At 42.3% G+C, this 16134-nt stretch overlaps 1 protein-coding gene across 10 annotated transcripts in view; it reads right to left on the reverse strand.

Annotated features, from left to right (window-relative positions):
- The window catches only part of ELF1 (E74 like ETS transcription factor 1), a 129723-nt gene that overhangs the window by 23621 nt on the left and 89968 nt on the right, over window positions 1–16134 (reverse strand). For all 10 annotated transcript variants that reach the window (XM_075918946.2, XM_075918942.2, XM_075918943.2 and 7 more), the window contains 3 exons: window positions 9548–9722; window positions 1208–1315; window positions 777–941 (listed from right to left, as the gene is read on the reverse strand). In XM_075918946.2, the coding sequence (XP_075775061.2) occupies window positions 777–941; window positions 1208–1315; window positions 9548–9722 (448 nt within the window). The remainder of the gene's footprint in view (window positions 1–776; window positions 942–1207; window positions 1316–9547; window positions 9723–16134) is intronic.

A 16134-nucleotide genomic window follows, 5' to 3' on the forward strand; every position in this document is an offset into this window, starting at 1 on the left:
TCAGGAGCTAGGCTATGTGCTTTACTTTTTGAAGTATGAAATCCAGGCCAAGGTTCAAACTTTAAAAGGGGCTACTGACCCTCTTAGCATCCACTAACGGTCACCCTTGCCTATGGCCTCCACAACTTCCAAACTGGGTCTTTTACATCCACGATCCCTGTCTCTCTTTGTGAAGCCCTATAGTGAATCCAGCCAACTAAGAGTCAGTCCTATGGGAGGCTTTTACTCTATCCCTTCAGGGCCCAATGCTCTCAGTGAGTATTTACAGTGACACAGGCAAGCTTTTCAAAACAAAGTAACCATTTATTACAATAGCACACTGAATCCAACAGTTGTTAAGTTAGCTCACATAAGCACCAATTAAGCCATAGTTCCTGATAGTCAAACCACTGCCACAATCAGCCAGCCAATCTGTGATGGACTCCATCTCTGGCTTTCTCTTTCTGTTTCCTTTGTCTTCCCAGGTCTGACCTCCTGATCCCCTACTTCACACACCTGAGACTTTGTTCTCCAGCTCAGTTCCTAAGCCCTACATCCTGGCAGGTGTCTGTTCAGTTGTTGGGGCAACACTCGGTCTTGCTGGATTCTCTGTCGATCTGAGCCAGTTCTTTCATTTTCATTCCCCTTTTCCCTGACAACAAGGTCATATACACCCCTATTACCTGCCTTCCATGCTGTTCCAGAAGCAGTGTCAACCCATTTGCATCCACTGAGTAACATTACAAAGTGAAGAAAGCATATCACTAAGCATGTTGACTCTCCTATGAACATCTTACCTTTCTTCTTCTTAGGTTGCTCAGCTTCTGGAGTGTCGGATGATTCAGCATAAGAATCTTGTACTTGGTGAACCTCCACCACCTCAGGGATCCCATCAAGTGTGACAGACACGTGGGTAACAGGAGCAACAATAATTTCATCTTCAGATGTACCAAACATATTGGCTTAAGGGAAAAAAGCGAAGACATTATCAATGCTTTTACAGAATTAAATAAAAGTTTAAAACACTTCCAATTATATGGGAAATATTTCAACAGGTCAAAGTAGAACCTAAATAATGTACATAAAATATATTACAGTAATTCAAGTCTCCACGGATGGTTTGGGATGGGATAAAACTGACAGGAAAATTCTCAATATACTGAGTTTTTTCAAAATTTTTCTTATAAACAAGATGAACATAAATTTGATTTACAACTGTTAAACTCACTTATTCTTTTTTCATCTAACATAGGATCAGGGGAGTCCATATTGAGAAGTGCCTCAGCAGCTTCAATTGTTTCCATGGTTTCATCTCCATTATGACAAGATGTTTCAACTGCAAGCAAAACAAAACAAATAATTTATAGCAAGATGAAGCCCGGGCTAAAGCTTTTACTGGATATTTGTTCCTATGCATTTTTTAAACCAGCATGTCATATCCACAGTTAGCTACTACACACTGTTTAGAAGGGGAGAAAATGCATGTTAGAAATATCATCATGTAGTTCCATATAACTACATTTGTAACTACAGTTTTGAAGTATGTGCAGTAAATACTCCCATGGTCATAAGCTCTGAGAATTAGAGTATACTTTGTATTCTGCACCATATACTTAACAAAAAGCGAACTTCTTTCTCTGGTGAACTAAAGAGCGCAAATTCCCGAATTTAAAAACACGGCCAAGATGTCATGTGGCTCAAGGGGTAGTCCAGACCAGTGAGGAGTTTGTGCCACTACTTGCCCTCCAACTCTTAGGTGCCTTATAATTCTTTGAATGTGTAACTCATAGCTAGGCTGCTCACAAGCAGCCCACAAGCATGCAGATCATACTGTGAAGTGTTTGTGTGCTAGACAGTCCTCGTTCAACAGCTTGACTCTAGCAGTCTGTCTAGAGCCCCAGAGAGGCTTTCACCAGCCTTAGTTACAACCTGCAAGGTGATCCCCTCCAGACACTCAGTCCCAAATTTTCCCACGTGCTCTTCTCTAGCTAACCCTCTCCTGGACAGATCAGAGAAATAATAAGATATATTTGTTGCTCTAAAGAGGCAAAAACACGTTGCTGCTTATTAACTGAAGTAAATACACCTTTCCATTTAAACACAGCACCAAGTTTGTATACAGTAAAAATAAAACACGTTTAACAACATCCAACTGCCCCCCCCCTTTGTTGAAGGACCCATCTTTATCAGCTTGCAAGAGTTTAGTTCCCTATAGTCTGTCTAGTAAGGGATGCCAAAGATGGGCATAAGAAGTGTCACACTGGCTCTGATCAAATGTCCATATAGCCAAGTATCCTGTTTTCCAATATTGGGCAATGCCAGTTACCCCAGCAGGAATAAATAGAACAGATAATCATCCAGTGATCCATCCCCTATCGCTCATTCCCAACTTCTGACAGAGACTGCAGACACTATCCCCTGGCTAATATCCATTGATGGACCTATCCTCCATGAATTTATATAGTTATTTTTTTAACCTTGTTAAATTCTTGGCCTTCATAATACTCTCTGGCAAAGAGTCTATGCACTGTGTGGAAGAAATATTTCCTTTGTTTGTTTTACATCTGTTGCCTATTAATTGTGTGTGATAATCCCCAGTACTTGTATTATCAGAGGGAATAAATGACAATTTCTAATTTACTTTCTTCACACCAGTCATAATCTTATAACCTCTATCCTATCCCACTTTTTTTCCAAGATGAAAAAGCTCCAATCTTATTATTCTCTCCCTCATATGGAAGCCTTTCCATACTCCTAATCATTTTATTACGCTTTCAAAACCTTTTCCAACTCCACTATATCTTTTTTGAGAAGAGGCAAGCACATCTGCACGCAGTATTCAAGATATAGGCACACTATGGATTTATACAGAGGCAATAAGATAGTCTCTTTTATTAGCTCTCCCTTTTAAAATTATTCCTAACATTCCATTTGCTTTTTTGACTACTTCTGCAAATTCACTGGATGTTTTCAGAGAACTATCCACAATCACTCGATAACAGCTAATTTAGACACCACCATATTGTATGTACAGGCAGTACCTGGGTTACGTACAATATAGGGACTGTAGGTTTGTTCTTAAGTTGAATCTGTATGTAAGTCGGAACTGGCGTCCAGATTCAGCCGCTGCTGAAACTGACCGCCAGTTCTGACTTACATACAGATTCAACTTAAGAACCCCAAGCATCCCCAAGTCAGCTGCTGCTGAAACTGATCAGCGGCTGATTCCAGGAAGCCTGGGGCAGAGCAACTCTGCCTCGGGCTTCCTGTAGTCAGCGCTGGTCAGTTTCAGCAGCGGCTGACTTGGGGACGCCTGGGGCAGAGCAGCTGGGGTGCTGCTGGGTTGCTCCAGTAGCACCGCTCCTCGGCGCTACTGGACCAACCCAGCAGCACCCCAGCTGCTCTGCCCCAGGTGTCCTGATTCAGCCACTGCTGAAACTGACCAGCAGCGGCTGAATCAGGACCTGGGGCAGAGCAGCTGGGGTGCTGCCGGGTTGGTCCAGTAGTGCCCAGAGCGGCGCTGCAGGACCAATCGGCAGCGCCCCAGCTGCTCTGCCCCAGGGTCCACAACAAAAGCCTGGTCTGCTGGGGGGGGGGGACACTAGCTGCGCCCCCCCCCCAAGCAGACCAGGGACACGGGGAGCAGCTTACGAACGGGGCTTTCTCGCCCCAGAGCTCATAGGCAGCAATCCGCCACCTCGACCTCCGGGGCGAGAAAGCCCCGTTCGTAAGTGCGGATCCGACATAAGTCGGATCCGCGTAAGTCAGGGACTGCCTGTATAGGTGAGATGTTTTCCAATGTGTATCACTTTTCATTTATCAACATTTAAATTCATCTGCCATTTTGTTGCTCAGTCACCCAGTTTTGTGAGATCCCTTCATAGCTCTTTGTATTCTATTTTAAATTTAACTGTCTTGAGTAGAGTAGTTTCGTATCTGCAAATTTTACCACCATACTGTTTACCCCCTTTTCCAGATAATTTATTAATAACTTGAATAGGACAGACCCATGGGGGACACCACAATTTACTTCTCTCCATTCTGAAACCTGACCATTTATTCCTACTCTTTGTTTCCTATCTTTTAACCAGTTACCAATCCATGAGAGGACCTTCCCTCTTACACCATAACAGCCTCTGGTGAGGGACCCTGTCAAAGCCTTTTTGAAAATCTAAGTACACTATATCCACTGGTTCTCCCTTGTCCACAAGCCTGTTGACCCCTCAAAGAATTCTAGCAGATGGGTGAGGCATGACTTTTCCCCAACACATTATGTTCATCTATGTGTCTGACAATTCTGTTCTTTACTATAATTTCAGTCTGCTGTGCACTAAAGTCAGGCTTAGTGACCAGTAATTACCAAGATCACCTTTGGAACCCTTTTTAAAAAATTGGTGTCACATTAGATATCCTTTAGTCATTTTGTACAGAAGTTGATTCAAATGATAGGTTTCATACTACAATTAGTAGTTCTGCAATTTGAGTTCTTTCAGAAGTATTGGGTGAATACCACCTGCTCCTGGGGAGTTAGTATTGTTTATGCTATCAATTTGTCCCAAAACCACCTCATTCTTGAACAGTTCCTCAGATCTGTCACCTAAAAAGAATGTCTCAGGTTTGTGAATCTCCCTCACATCCTCAGCCGATGCAAAAAAAAAAAAAGTTTCTCCTCAATTATCATATTGTCCTTGAGTGCTCTTTTAGCATCTTAATTTGCAGTGGCCGCACTGGTTGTCTAGCAGACTTCCTGCTTCCAATGTACTGAAACAATGTTATATGTTACTTTTTGAGTCTTTATCTTTTCTTCAAATTCTTTTTTGGCGTTCCTAATTATATTTTTATACTTCACTTGCCAGAGTTTATGCTCTTTTCTATTTTCCTCACTAGGATTTAACTCCCACTTTTTAACGAGTGGTTTTTGGCTCACGTAGTTTTTTTTACTTTGTTATTCAGTCACAGTGGCACTTTTACAGTTCTCTTAATATATTTTATAATTTTGGATATAATTTAAGTTGAGCCTCTATTATGGTGTCTTTAAAAAGTTTTCATAGCTTCTATATTTTTCTTACATCTTTCAAAGTTCAATGACTTTGTTCTAGGGATATAATAATATAGTTGATTAACCAATAAGTAAAAGCTTATTGGTTAATGCTATAGACTACACGCATTTCCACCTTCCTCCCCCAGTAAATTTTTTAGCAGGCTGACAAGTCGTGGCTTGTACCAGGTCCAGGATCTACCCCCCGCTGCTGCTCTGCATTTAAAGTGTATTAGGAGCCAGGCAGGCAGGCAGCTCGGCTCAGTTCCAGCTCACGCCAGGTCTGGGAATTCAGACTCCCGCCCCCTACAGATAGGGGCTGCTCGGTACCAAAGGCAGTAGTGCAGGGTGACAGGCAGCTGGTCCACGAGGGGAGTTGGTTTTTAAACTGGCTCCCCTCACAGACCAGCTCCTGCCTGGCACCCGACGCTGCTGCTTCTGATATAGAAGCAGCAGCATGGAGTAGCAGGGGGCTCCTCAAACACAGACTGCCAGCCCCACCCCCGGGTACTAGAGAATAGTCGATTAACCAATAAGAATTCATAAGGTTAATCAACTATTCAATTAACCAATATTTAACATCCCTACTTTGTTCCAAGAGGCAGGATGACAATATTCTATTTTTCCATTTCTGTTAGCTTCCCTTGTTTTGATTCCACCATGCTTAAATTTATACAAGAGACAGATAAATAGCTGCCTTCTCTCACCTGTATGAGGAAGCATGTTTTTCCCTGGTTTGGCTAAAGACTTATAAAGTATAATGTCATTAAGCATCCATATTTCTGCACAGTATTAATACATACATTTTCACAATATTTCAGAGAAGATATCAGTCTATGCCCTTTGATAATACAGTAAAACTGTATATAGTCAGTTGATTCAAATGCTTATTACTTGATGTTCCTCCTCCACCTTTATAGAGCAGTAAATCATATATATGATTTCGTCTGATGGCTACCCACCTCCTTCAAAGTAAAAGGTATTCAAGTTCTGAGGAAGGCAGTATGGTCTCTTCCCCCCCCCCCCCCCCCCCGCCTCCTTGTTTCTCATGTTTCTGGGTCAAAGACAGACCTGTTTACCAACTCCCCCTGACATGCCTGACTTAAATACACTTTAGTTACAATACCAGCTTATATCCACAAGTCATTAAAGCACAGCACATACATCACACAGGAATTTAATCACCACCTAGTAATTAGTTTTCAAATATATATCAGAAAGGCGTACTTTTTGCAAAATGTATTACAATAGTGCACTGGGTGTGAATATAAGGATTTTATGGTCACAAAATTAAGCTGCTGTTCACCTCACTAAGTTCAGACTTTAGGGCAGACAACTAGAATTTCACCCAATCACAACTTCCAAAAGAGGCCATAGATCAGTGACGGGCAACCTAGGCTAGTGAGTAGGCTGCAAGAGTGCCCTTCCATCTCAGTGGGCCACAAGACTGTTGTAACCAAGATGGTATCCTGGGATAGGGTACTTTTGCTAGCTACATTTGCTTACCTAGAATTTGTGGGCTACGCCAAGTGAATTGTAGGAGCTCTCTCTGGTTTGATTCAGAGAGAGGGCATGGCTCTCAAAGTCAATGTTGAGTGCAAAATCAGTTCATGTGCACCTCAGTTCGTGTGTCCTTGCTTTACGTGCATGTCACTTTAGTAACACTAAGAAAGAAATGATGCAAATGGAAACCAGAAGAATATGACAGCCCTGCATGAGGGCAAAAGTAAACAGACCACACACAGAAGCTTGATGGGCCACACATTTCCCACCACTACCACTGCCTTAGGTAGTCCTGAGACATAGTTAAATCTTAGGCTGTTTGAGCTTTTGAAATTATAACAAACCCCTTAGTTTGTACACCTCAAGATCAACGTGCGAACCAGTGCAACATACACTTAAATATGCAATGCCTAAAGAGATTTTAAAACATATTTTTATTACAGGTTTAAACTCTAAAATCTGGGATTCTCAGGTCCAGCAACATCCATGGTCCAGCAGGTCCAGAAAGCCCCAGCTGTCCAGGTTCAGAAATTCAGCCCAGGACATGCTGGTGGCATGGTGGGAAGCACAGTCTTGGTTGGGGCTGGCAGCAGGAAATGCAGCCCGAGTTGCGGCGGAGACAGTGGAGCCGGCAGCCAGGACAGCAGCCCCATCCAATGCTGGTGCAGTGGGGAGCGCAGGGCTAGCATGATGGGGGGCTGGAGGCAGTGGGCGGCAGTAGGGAATGCAGCCCTAGCCACAAGCAAGCCTGCAAACAGGTGGGTAGCTTTGACTTCTACTTGTCCAGCAAACTCAGTTGTTTGGAACCACTCAGGTCCCGGACCAGGGAGGTCCTACTTGTATTGGCAAATTGACTACTACTGCCTGGTGACTTGGCAGGAATTAGTTCTCAAAAGCACAGTCATGATAGACTTCAGTAACCAATTTAAAAAGTAACACAGATGAGTGTTACATACACACACGCATGCCTCCACGCAAAGAAAATGGTCTAACTTCTCCCCAGTCTTGATCTTTCCCTCACTGAAATCAATAAGGCTACGTCTAGTCTGCAAGCCTCTTTCAAAAAACAGTGTCTAGACTACAACCAGTACTTTCAAAAAAGCAAGCCACTTTTTTGAAAAAGAGCACCCAGGCAGTCTGGATGCTCTCTTTCGGAAAAGCACAGTTTGCATTACATAGCACCTTTTTTCAAAAGAGCACTTTTGAAAAAAGGCGCTCTTCCTTGTAAAACAAGGATTTTCACGGTCGAAAAAGCTGCTGCGTTCTTTCGATTTACTTTCGAAAGAACGCGGCAGCAGTCTAGATTCAGAGGAAGTTTTTTCAAAAAAATCCTGTAGTCTAGACACAACCTCAGAGTTTTGCCACCCAAAACAATTTTGGGCTCCAAGTGGCAGTGCGGGGGAAGAGGAGAGGCAAGATGAAGGGAGTGGGAGAGGCAAAGGAGAGGCAACTTCCCTAGAGTCTAGTGATTGGAAAGGATCCAGGGCTCCTAGCTGCCAGTACTGAGGTAGCTGGACCCCCAAGCACTTTAAATTGCCACCAGATCCCTGTCCATTGCAATCCAGGCAATGCTGAGGGATGGCTACTCCAGCCCCCTTCACCTTGCCCAGGGACCCAGCAAGTCTGTTGGTGCCCTTGAGCTCAGGCCCTGATCAGGCAGTCCCACCTCACACTGAAGTCAATGAAAAAGAGTTTGAAAGAGCAGGCCCTCACAACCACAATGTCTGCAGTTAAGTGTGAGTAGAGCACTAGTGTTCTGTCTAATGCAAAAACAAAAAGTTGGATTGCATCATTTGAATAAGAAGAATAGTCATAAGTAGTGAGGAAATAAACAGAAATTTAAAAGGAATCTCTCTCTAACCAGGAGAAAAGCAGGAAGAAACATTTAATTTGAGGGTCTGACTAACCTCATCATGCAAAGTTTGAAATCACTGAAACTTTGCCATTTAAATTGCAAAATCAAGGGATTATAAATCAGTTGCTTACAGACCATTAATGAAAGCAGTTTTGCAAGACAGTACTTGTGCAAGAATGTAATTTGTTTTGACAATAGTGATTTCATTATCATTGTGGTAGAAAGCTGATTCGGTACTTGTTCTGATAAAATCTCATGAGAATTTTGCAATGTTTAAATGGAAATCTTTTGAATGATTTAAAAGTTAAATTTTAGGAACTACTTCCTATTGGATAGGCTCTCCAAGAAAAGATCAATCCTCTACTTCCAGGTTTAGTCGATTAGTCGACTATTCTATAGTCCCCAGGGGTGGGGCCAGAAGCCAATGCGCTCCCGCCTCACTCCCAAGGAGCCCCCTGCTACTCTGTGCTGCTGAGGCAGCTGTGTGGGACGAAAGGCCACTGGTCTGCAAGGAAAACTGTTTTTTAAACTGGCTCCCCTCACGGACCAGCTCCCACCTGACACCCCAAGCTGCTGCCTCTAGTATAGAGGCAGCAGCACAGTAGCAGGGGCTCCTCGGGACTATAGAATAGTCGACTAACCAATAAGAATTCATGAGCTTAATCAACTATTCAATTAACCAATATTTAACATCCTTAATCCTAATAAAGTGAATTCTCTGGTAGTACCTCCAAAAGGAAAAAAACCTCCAAACACCCAACAAACCCAAAATGAAATGTTTATGAGGAACTCTGAGCTGTGTACTCTCTGCATTTAAAACAAAACTCAAGTAGTGTAGTATTTTCCACTGAGCCATATAAACAATTTATACAATAGCTAGTGTCATGTGAACATACCAAGTTAGCTAACCTCTACTTAAATTTAATAATCTGCTCAGTTTCATACTACTGATTCACTCAGTGCTTTAAGGCAGACAAGAGCGCTTGACATACAGTGAATGGTATTAACCATTCTGCAATGGTCAGCCTTCAACTGTACTAGTATTTCTCCGATCAGTTAAATGGATTGCATGTTTTCCCACAGTCTGAGGCTCACTACAGTATTGTTTACTGTAAGTATTGCTGTAAGCCTCTGTCACAATAACATTGTACAGAAATATTTGTGTAACAAACCTGTAAGGGTGATATCATCATCTTCTATGATTTGCTCTTCCGCAACATCCAGGGAGTTCTCAGTAATCATGTCACTGGATTCATCAACACAGGCTAAGCCAGAATAATTGTGTAGGAGGTCTGCACTAGGAATATGTTCCACGATGACAGCAGGAAAAATGGATGGATCACCAAGCTGTGAGAAAGGGAGTATTAAAAGAAAACTATTTAGACTATTTCAGAACTAAAAATTTGTCAATCTGGAATATTTCAATATCACAACTTCAAAGTACAGGACTATGTAGCACTTTAAAGACTAACCAGATCGTTTATTAGATGATGAGCTTTCATGGGCCAGACCCACATCCTCAGATCAAATCCTCAGATTTGATCTGAGGAAGTGGGTCTGGCCCACGAAAGCTCATCATCTAATAAACCATCTGGTTAGTCTTTAAAGTGCTACATAGTCCTGTATTTTGTTTCAGCTACACCAGACTAACACGGCTACATTTCTATCACAACTACAAAGTGTTACTAGAACATTAGGTTGTCGGTAGGGATGTAAAACTTCATTTAGAAATGTACATGAAACCTAACTGCTAACAATTCATAGTGTTTATATGCACTATGGGCTCTGCATAATGGCATAATGGCACTCTGCATAATAAAGCTACAGAGTGGCGGGTCTACTGTGGGCTCTGTAGTACGCTCCCTGGGAGCCAGAGTGGAGAGTGGGCCGCCACTGACAGGGGCTGCTCTGGCAGGCCCCACTTGGTTGAAGCAGCCCCGTGCCTGTGGCAGACGGAAAACTTGCTCCAGCCCCTACAGGTTAACTGGAACCAGTAAGCCTCACCCATTCAGGGTGGAGCTTACCGGTTAATCTTTTACATCCCTAATTGTCAGAAATAAGTACCAATCAGTAGTCCCTTCAGCATGCAAATTAGCACAGCTGCAGAATAAGGTCACATAACAGCATACGAACATAAGAAGGACCACACTGGGTCAGATCAAAGGTCCATCTAGCCCAGTATCTTGTCTGCCGACAGTGGCCAATGCCAGATTCACCCAATCATGAAGTGATCCCTCTCCTGCCATCCATTTCCAGCCTCTGACAAACAGCGGCTAGGGACACCATTCCTATCCATCCTGGCTAATACTGATGGACCTAACCTCCATTAATTTATCTAGCTCTTTAGTTCTATATAATAATCATTAGAATTTCTAACAGGATTACTTTGTATTGAGAAAGCATATTTATTACAGAAATAATTGAGAAACAATTTAAAATAATATTTTTACAGTTACTTTTCAGAGTAAAACTGTACTTCAAACAATTAACAGGCCAGAGAATTAGAAAATATACATAGAGGATAACTCTGCACTGACTGGAGGAGTAGAAGGAAAGATGATTTTTTCTGATTAATTTTGTATTTTTCTATAAAATTGAAGCTGTTCTGTCCCTCCCTCCCCACTGCAGTATTCACTCTCTGACATCACTTCACCCACTACATTTCTAGTTTGTGTCTGATATAAAAGAAATGAAGCAGCTGGAAAATTAGAAACATTTCAAACCAAGGCAACAATACTTAGAAGATGAACGTTCTTTCAAAAGGCAGTCCCTCAACAGGAAGAGGTTTTCAGAAAATGTTACAATAGACAAAAGTACTCTAAAGCTAGTCTTCTTAAAGGTCATCTTGAGGAAGAGACTCACTAGCTGATGAGAGCAGTTTGTTACAATTACTCCAAGATTTCTTTCAGTAATCCCCATACTACAAAAACATACAACACTGAATCTGACAAACTAAAATAAAGGTTATGAGAGTGGATTCTTCTGTAATCAAAGCAGTGTGGACAGACTTAAGGCTAGCATAGATTTCAGAAGAGTACAGTAGGTAGATTTGTACCTAATTCAAACAATTTTTGTAACCATTGTGATCATAATCTGATCACTGCACACAGTTCAAGTGGAAGAAAAATAAGTATATTCTAAGCCAATGGTTCAATACAAAAGGTTGGCTATACAGTCAAGTATCTCTCAGCAAAAAACCAGGAAGAGAATTATTGGCAGCAGCGGATGTCATTACAAGTTTTGAAAGGCAGTATTTTAAATCATTCAATATTTTTTAAAAACATGTTTCAACAATACTTGTTGTAAATGGGTAAAGGCTCAAATTATACAAAATCCCTAATATATTTCAGTGGGCTTCTACAATGAATTAAGAGTCCATCTGACACAAAAAACAATTAATGAAAAGTTCAGCAAGTAAGTTCCTCAAAATACAGGGATCAAAATAAAATAATAATTACAAGAGCAATAAAATTATCAAAAAGCAGACCTACCTAAGGGCCTTCTCACAATTCTACTAAAATTAGAAAGTGAACAGGTTACAGCTGAGAGGCCTGTCTAAACAAGAGTAACTCCAAGAGAGAAAGGGCAAAGTCATAACACCAGTAAAGATGACTGCTAAGCAGTTCAGTAGAATAATGAGTGCCATTAAGACTTGCTAGTGAAACCAAAGGAGTGCACTGAGTCATAATCAAAATCAGACTGCTTTATTAAATCTTATATCAAAATGGGTCACAAAACTAGAACCTAGCCAGCTAATTTTCTCAATGACATCATGAGACACAAAGCTATCATTTGCACACTAGATATAGCCAACTGGTTTTGCAGTTGAAGACTAGGTAGAAACTAACCAATAATCTACCCTGGAGTTTGCCAAATTTGGCCCACAGACCACTGTTGGCACAGGCCGTCCTTGCTATAAGTCCAAGAAATATTCAAAAAAACTTGGACTTATAGTGAAAGAACTTAAAGCGGGAATTTTTTTTCCCACCGCTGGGTTACATTTGAGCAATTTAGGGGGGGATAGGAGAGGGCACACAACTTAAGAGCGGGGAAGAGGAGGACTTACAACCCATGAGTTCCTACAAGCATCAATGACTTCAGTGCAGAACAGATGTATACCCGGGTGACATAGCAGGGATGCCCTGTATTCACAAGTCCGGCTAGTCACATCATGTTGTCTCTACTTGTTTCACAAGAGATGAGGAGGGTTGAAATGAAAAGCAAAAAAGGACAAAATAACATTAAAAAGAGATAAAGACACAATCTTTTATATATATGAAATGCTTTATTTGCACTGGAGTATTATGTGATCATGAACTGCAGGGTAAATGGTCTCCACGAGACAACATTATATTGAGATGTGGTACAGGGTAAATATGTGGAGATACACCTATCTCATAGAACTGGAAGGGACCTTGAAAGGTTGAGTCCAGTCCCCTGCCCTCACAGCAAGACCAAGTACCATCCCTGACAGATTTGCCCCAGATCTCTAAATGGCCGCCTCAAGGACTGAACTCACAACCCTGGGTTTAGCAGGCCAATGCTCGAAACACTGAGCTATCCTTCCCTCCCCCCAAAAATGTGATAATGTTTGAAATTCCCCAATCTAGCCAATAACTAGACAGAACTGTATTGTGAAAACATGGAAGAAATATGTTAATAGTATTAAGGTTGAAAAGTCAAACACTCAAAAAAAATTAAAAAGCCAAAATTAAGGTTGCCTGACAAAGCGCGCCCCCTCCCAGTCACATTTAAAGTCTCTGACACAAAACATGAGGTCTCAGAGCTTTTCAAATAAAAGGCCACCAAAACTTTTTAACGTGAGCAAACTAACTTATTTTCCCCTCATCTCATTCTCAGAAATAGTACAATCATGTGTCTGAAATTAAAAAATTACCCAAGGCAGACCCCCTGACATGGAAAATTTGAGCCCAAGCATTTCAAGTTTGGAAAAGTTATAGGTTAGCCTGATAGAATTTGATATTTTTAAATAATTTTGATGGATAATATCAGTGTTTATTGTTAAGCATTTTGCCTATATCTATTTCAATTTCCAAAGTTGCCAAAAAATATGGAAGAGGTACAAAATAGGGGGTCAGATAATTACAGGCAGTCCCCGAGTTACGCGGATCCGACTTACGTCGGATCCGCAGTTACGAATGGGGCCCTCCCTCTCCCTGGTCTCCAGCAGACCAGGGAGAGGAAGCAAAGCGGCGGAACACGCGGGCAGCGGACAGCCCAGACGCATCTGGGCTGTCTGCTGGCCGCGTGCTCCGCGGCTTTGCTCTGCTCTGCTCTGCTCCTGGTCCCCCTGGTCTGCAGACCAGCGGGACGGGGAGCAGAGCAGAGCAGAGCAAAGCCGCGGAGCACGCGGCCAGCTGACAGCCCAGACGCGTCTGGGCTGTCCGCGTGTTCCGCCGCTTTGCTCCCCGTCCCCCTGGTCTGCAGACCAGGGGGACGGGGAGCAAAGCAGAGCAAAGCCACGGAGCCCGAGGGCAGCAGGATAGCCACGGTGCGTCTGGGCTGTCCCGCTGCCCCCGTGCTTCGCAGCTTTGCTCCGGACGCCTGTGGTACAGCAGCTGGGGCGCTGCCGGTTGGTCCCGTAGCCCCGCTCTGGGCGCCACTGGACCAACCCAGCAGCACCCCAGCTGCTCTGCCCCAGGTGTCCCCAAGTCAGCCGCTGCTGAAACTGACCAGTGGCTGACTACAGGAAGCCCCTACCCCGGGCTTCCTGGAATCAGCTGCTGATCAGTTTCAGCAGCAGCTGACTTGGGGATGCCTGGGGTTCTTAAGTTGAATCTGTATGTAAGTCAGAACTGGCCTCCAGATTCAGCCGCTGTTGAAACTGATCAGTTTCAGCAGCGGCTGAATCTGGACGCCAGTTCCCACTTACATACAGATTCAACTTAAGAACAAACCTACAGTCCCTATCTTGTACGTAACCCGGGGACTGCCTGTATTTAATTATAGTCAATGCTGAGATTTAAAAAATTAAACTTTTATAGTCTCTAAAACCACAAACTGTCAATATCACATGTCAAACTATACAAAGTATACAGCCTTAAACCAAGCAGGTTCTTGAGTAGCATTTTTCTTTACTTTGCTTATCTGTAAATTTCAATTATTGTCAATGAAAATACTTTTTCACAGATTTGCATGTGTAGAGTGCTATATACATAATGTTGGTAAATGTCTATAGCACTCTACACATAGAAATCTATATACACATGCAAATCTATCTATCTATCTATCTATATATATATATATTCATTCCTTCCAACTCTAGCTTCAACAAGCTGAAAACTGGACCCTGTAGTGAGCCATATGGCACAGCCTTCATAAACAGTACTTCAAGTCCCTCCTATATACACTGCAATATACCACATTCTGTCATATTATTTGCTAATTCTGAATATTTCAATGGGTAAACCAAAACTCCTCCTAAATTATCAAGATCTGAAGGTTAAGTCATATTTATACAGGAAAAATATTTTCCCTAGATTTGAACAGAAATCTTGGAATGGAATACTGAAAAGCAATGCATGAAATTATGCAGTGCCACCTACATGTATGAGAAACAACGTTAGCCAGAACAGTGTCCAAACATCCTTCAAGAGTAGAGTTTATATGGTTTCAATATTGCTGAGAAAGTCTTATGAATGGTGGAATCCCCAACCCAAACAATTGGGAAGTTCAAGATGCTGGAATGGGGAGGGCAGGAGAGTGAGGAGAAAATGAAGCCTTAAACAATTAGTCTCCTCTTCCAGTCCTGTTAAAAACAGGTTTTTTGATAGTGAGGTATTCTTTCCCTTATGGTTCTGCTGTTGCACCAAATTAATAGCTGAAAATATTGCTTACTTTGTTTGCCCATGAGGCCAGTTCTTTTCATTGGCACTTTTCTGTACAAAAATCATTCAGGCTCAACATGGGATCTCTCTAATGGTGTAAATTGGTGCCACTCTCAGGCTATGTCTACACTACAGAAGTTTTTTTTCGGAAAACCATTTTTTTCCCGTAAAAACTTCACTTACGTCCATCCTGCAATCACGTTTTTTCGAAAGAAAATCGAAAGAACAGAGGGGTTTTTTCAACATTGGTAAACATCTTTCTGTGAGGAAGAAGCCTTCTTCCGAAAGAGCTCTTTTGGTTTATGGACGGGGAAGAGAGAGTTCTTTTGAAAGAAGAAGAAAGAGGAAAAAGCACAGGTGCCCTGGTGGCCACTCCGTCCATAGTAATCACAGCTTAAATGTGAGATAGTGTCCATTCAGTGGGGATGCTGTCTTTCAAAAAAGCAGATTGCTTTTTTGATGAGCTTTGGCAGTGTGGACGCTCTCTTTTGGAAGAAGCTTTTTCAGATCTCTTCCGGAAAAGCTTCTTCCGAAAGAAGCCTGCAGTCTAGACATAGCCTCAGCCTTCTCAGAAGCAGAAACTATAGAAAGCAAGTGAACGACATTGTTATTCTTCAAAGGAGTAGGTTTTAAATAATTATTTTCCTCCAGAATAATACATCCAAAGAAACTCTTTTTACTTAAAACAAGAGCATTTACAATTTAGAAACAAGGTTTTGTATACAGTAGAGTATCGATTATCCAACCTAAATGGGACCAAAGGATGGTCAGATAATACGGAAAATACCTTGCAGGGTCCAAGGTATTTTCTCTGTCAGCTGCCGTTCTGCAGACGCTCGGCTGCTTCATGGGGAGCTGCACTGCCGCCGACCTTCTTGATCTCCCCCGCCCCGACCTCCCTGCCCTGGCCG

This window comes from Pelodiscus sinensis, chromosome 1 (genome assembly GCF_052426305.1).
Source record: "Pelodiscus sinensis isolate ZL-2025 chromosome 1, ASM5242630v1, whole genome shotgun sequence".
Taxonomy (NCBI): domain Eukaryota; kingdom Metazoa; phylum Chordata; order Testudines; family Trionychidae; genus Pelodiscus; species Pelodiscus sinensis.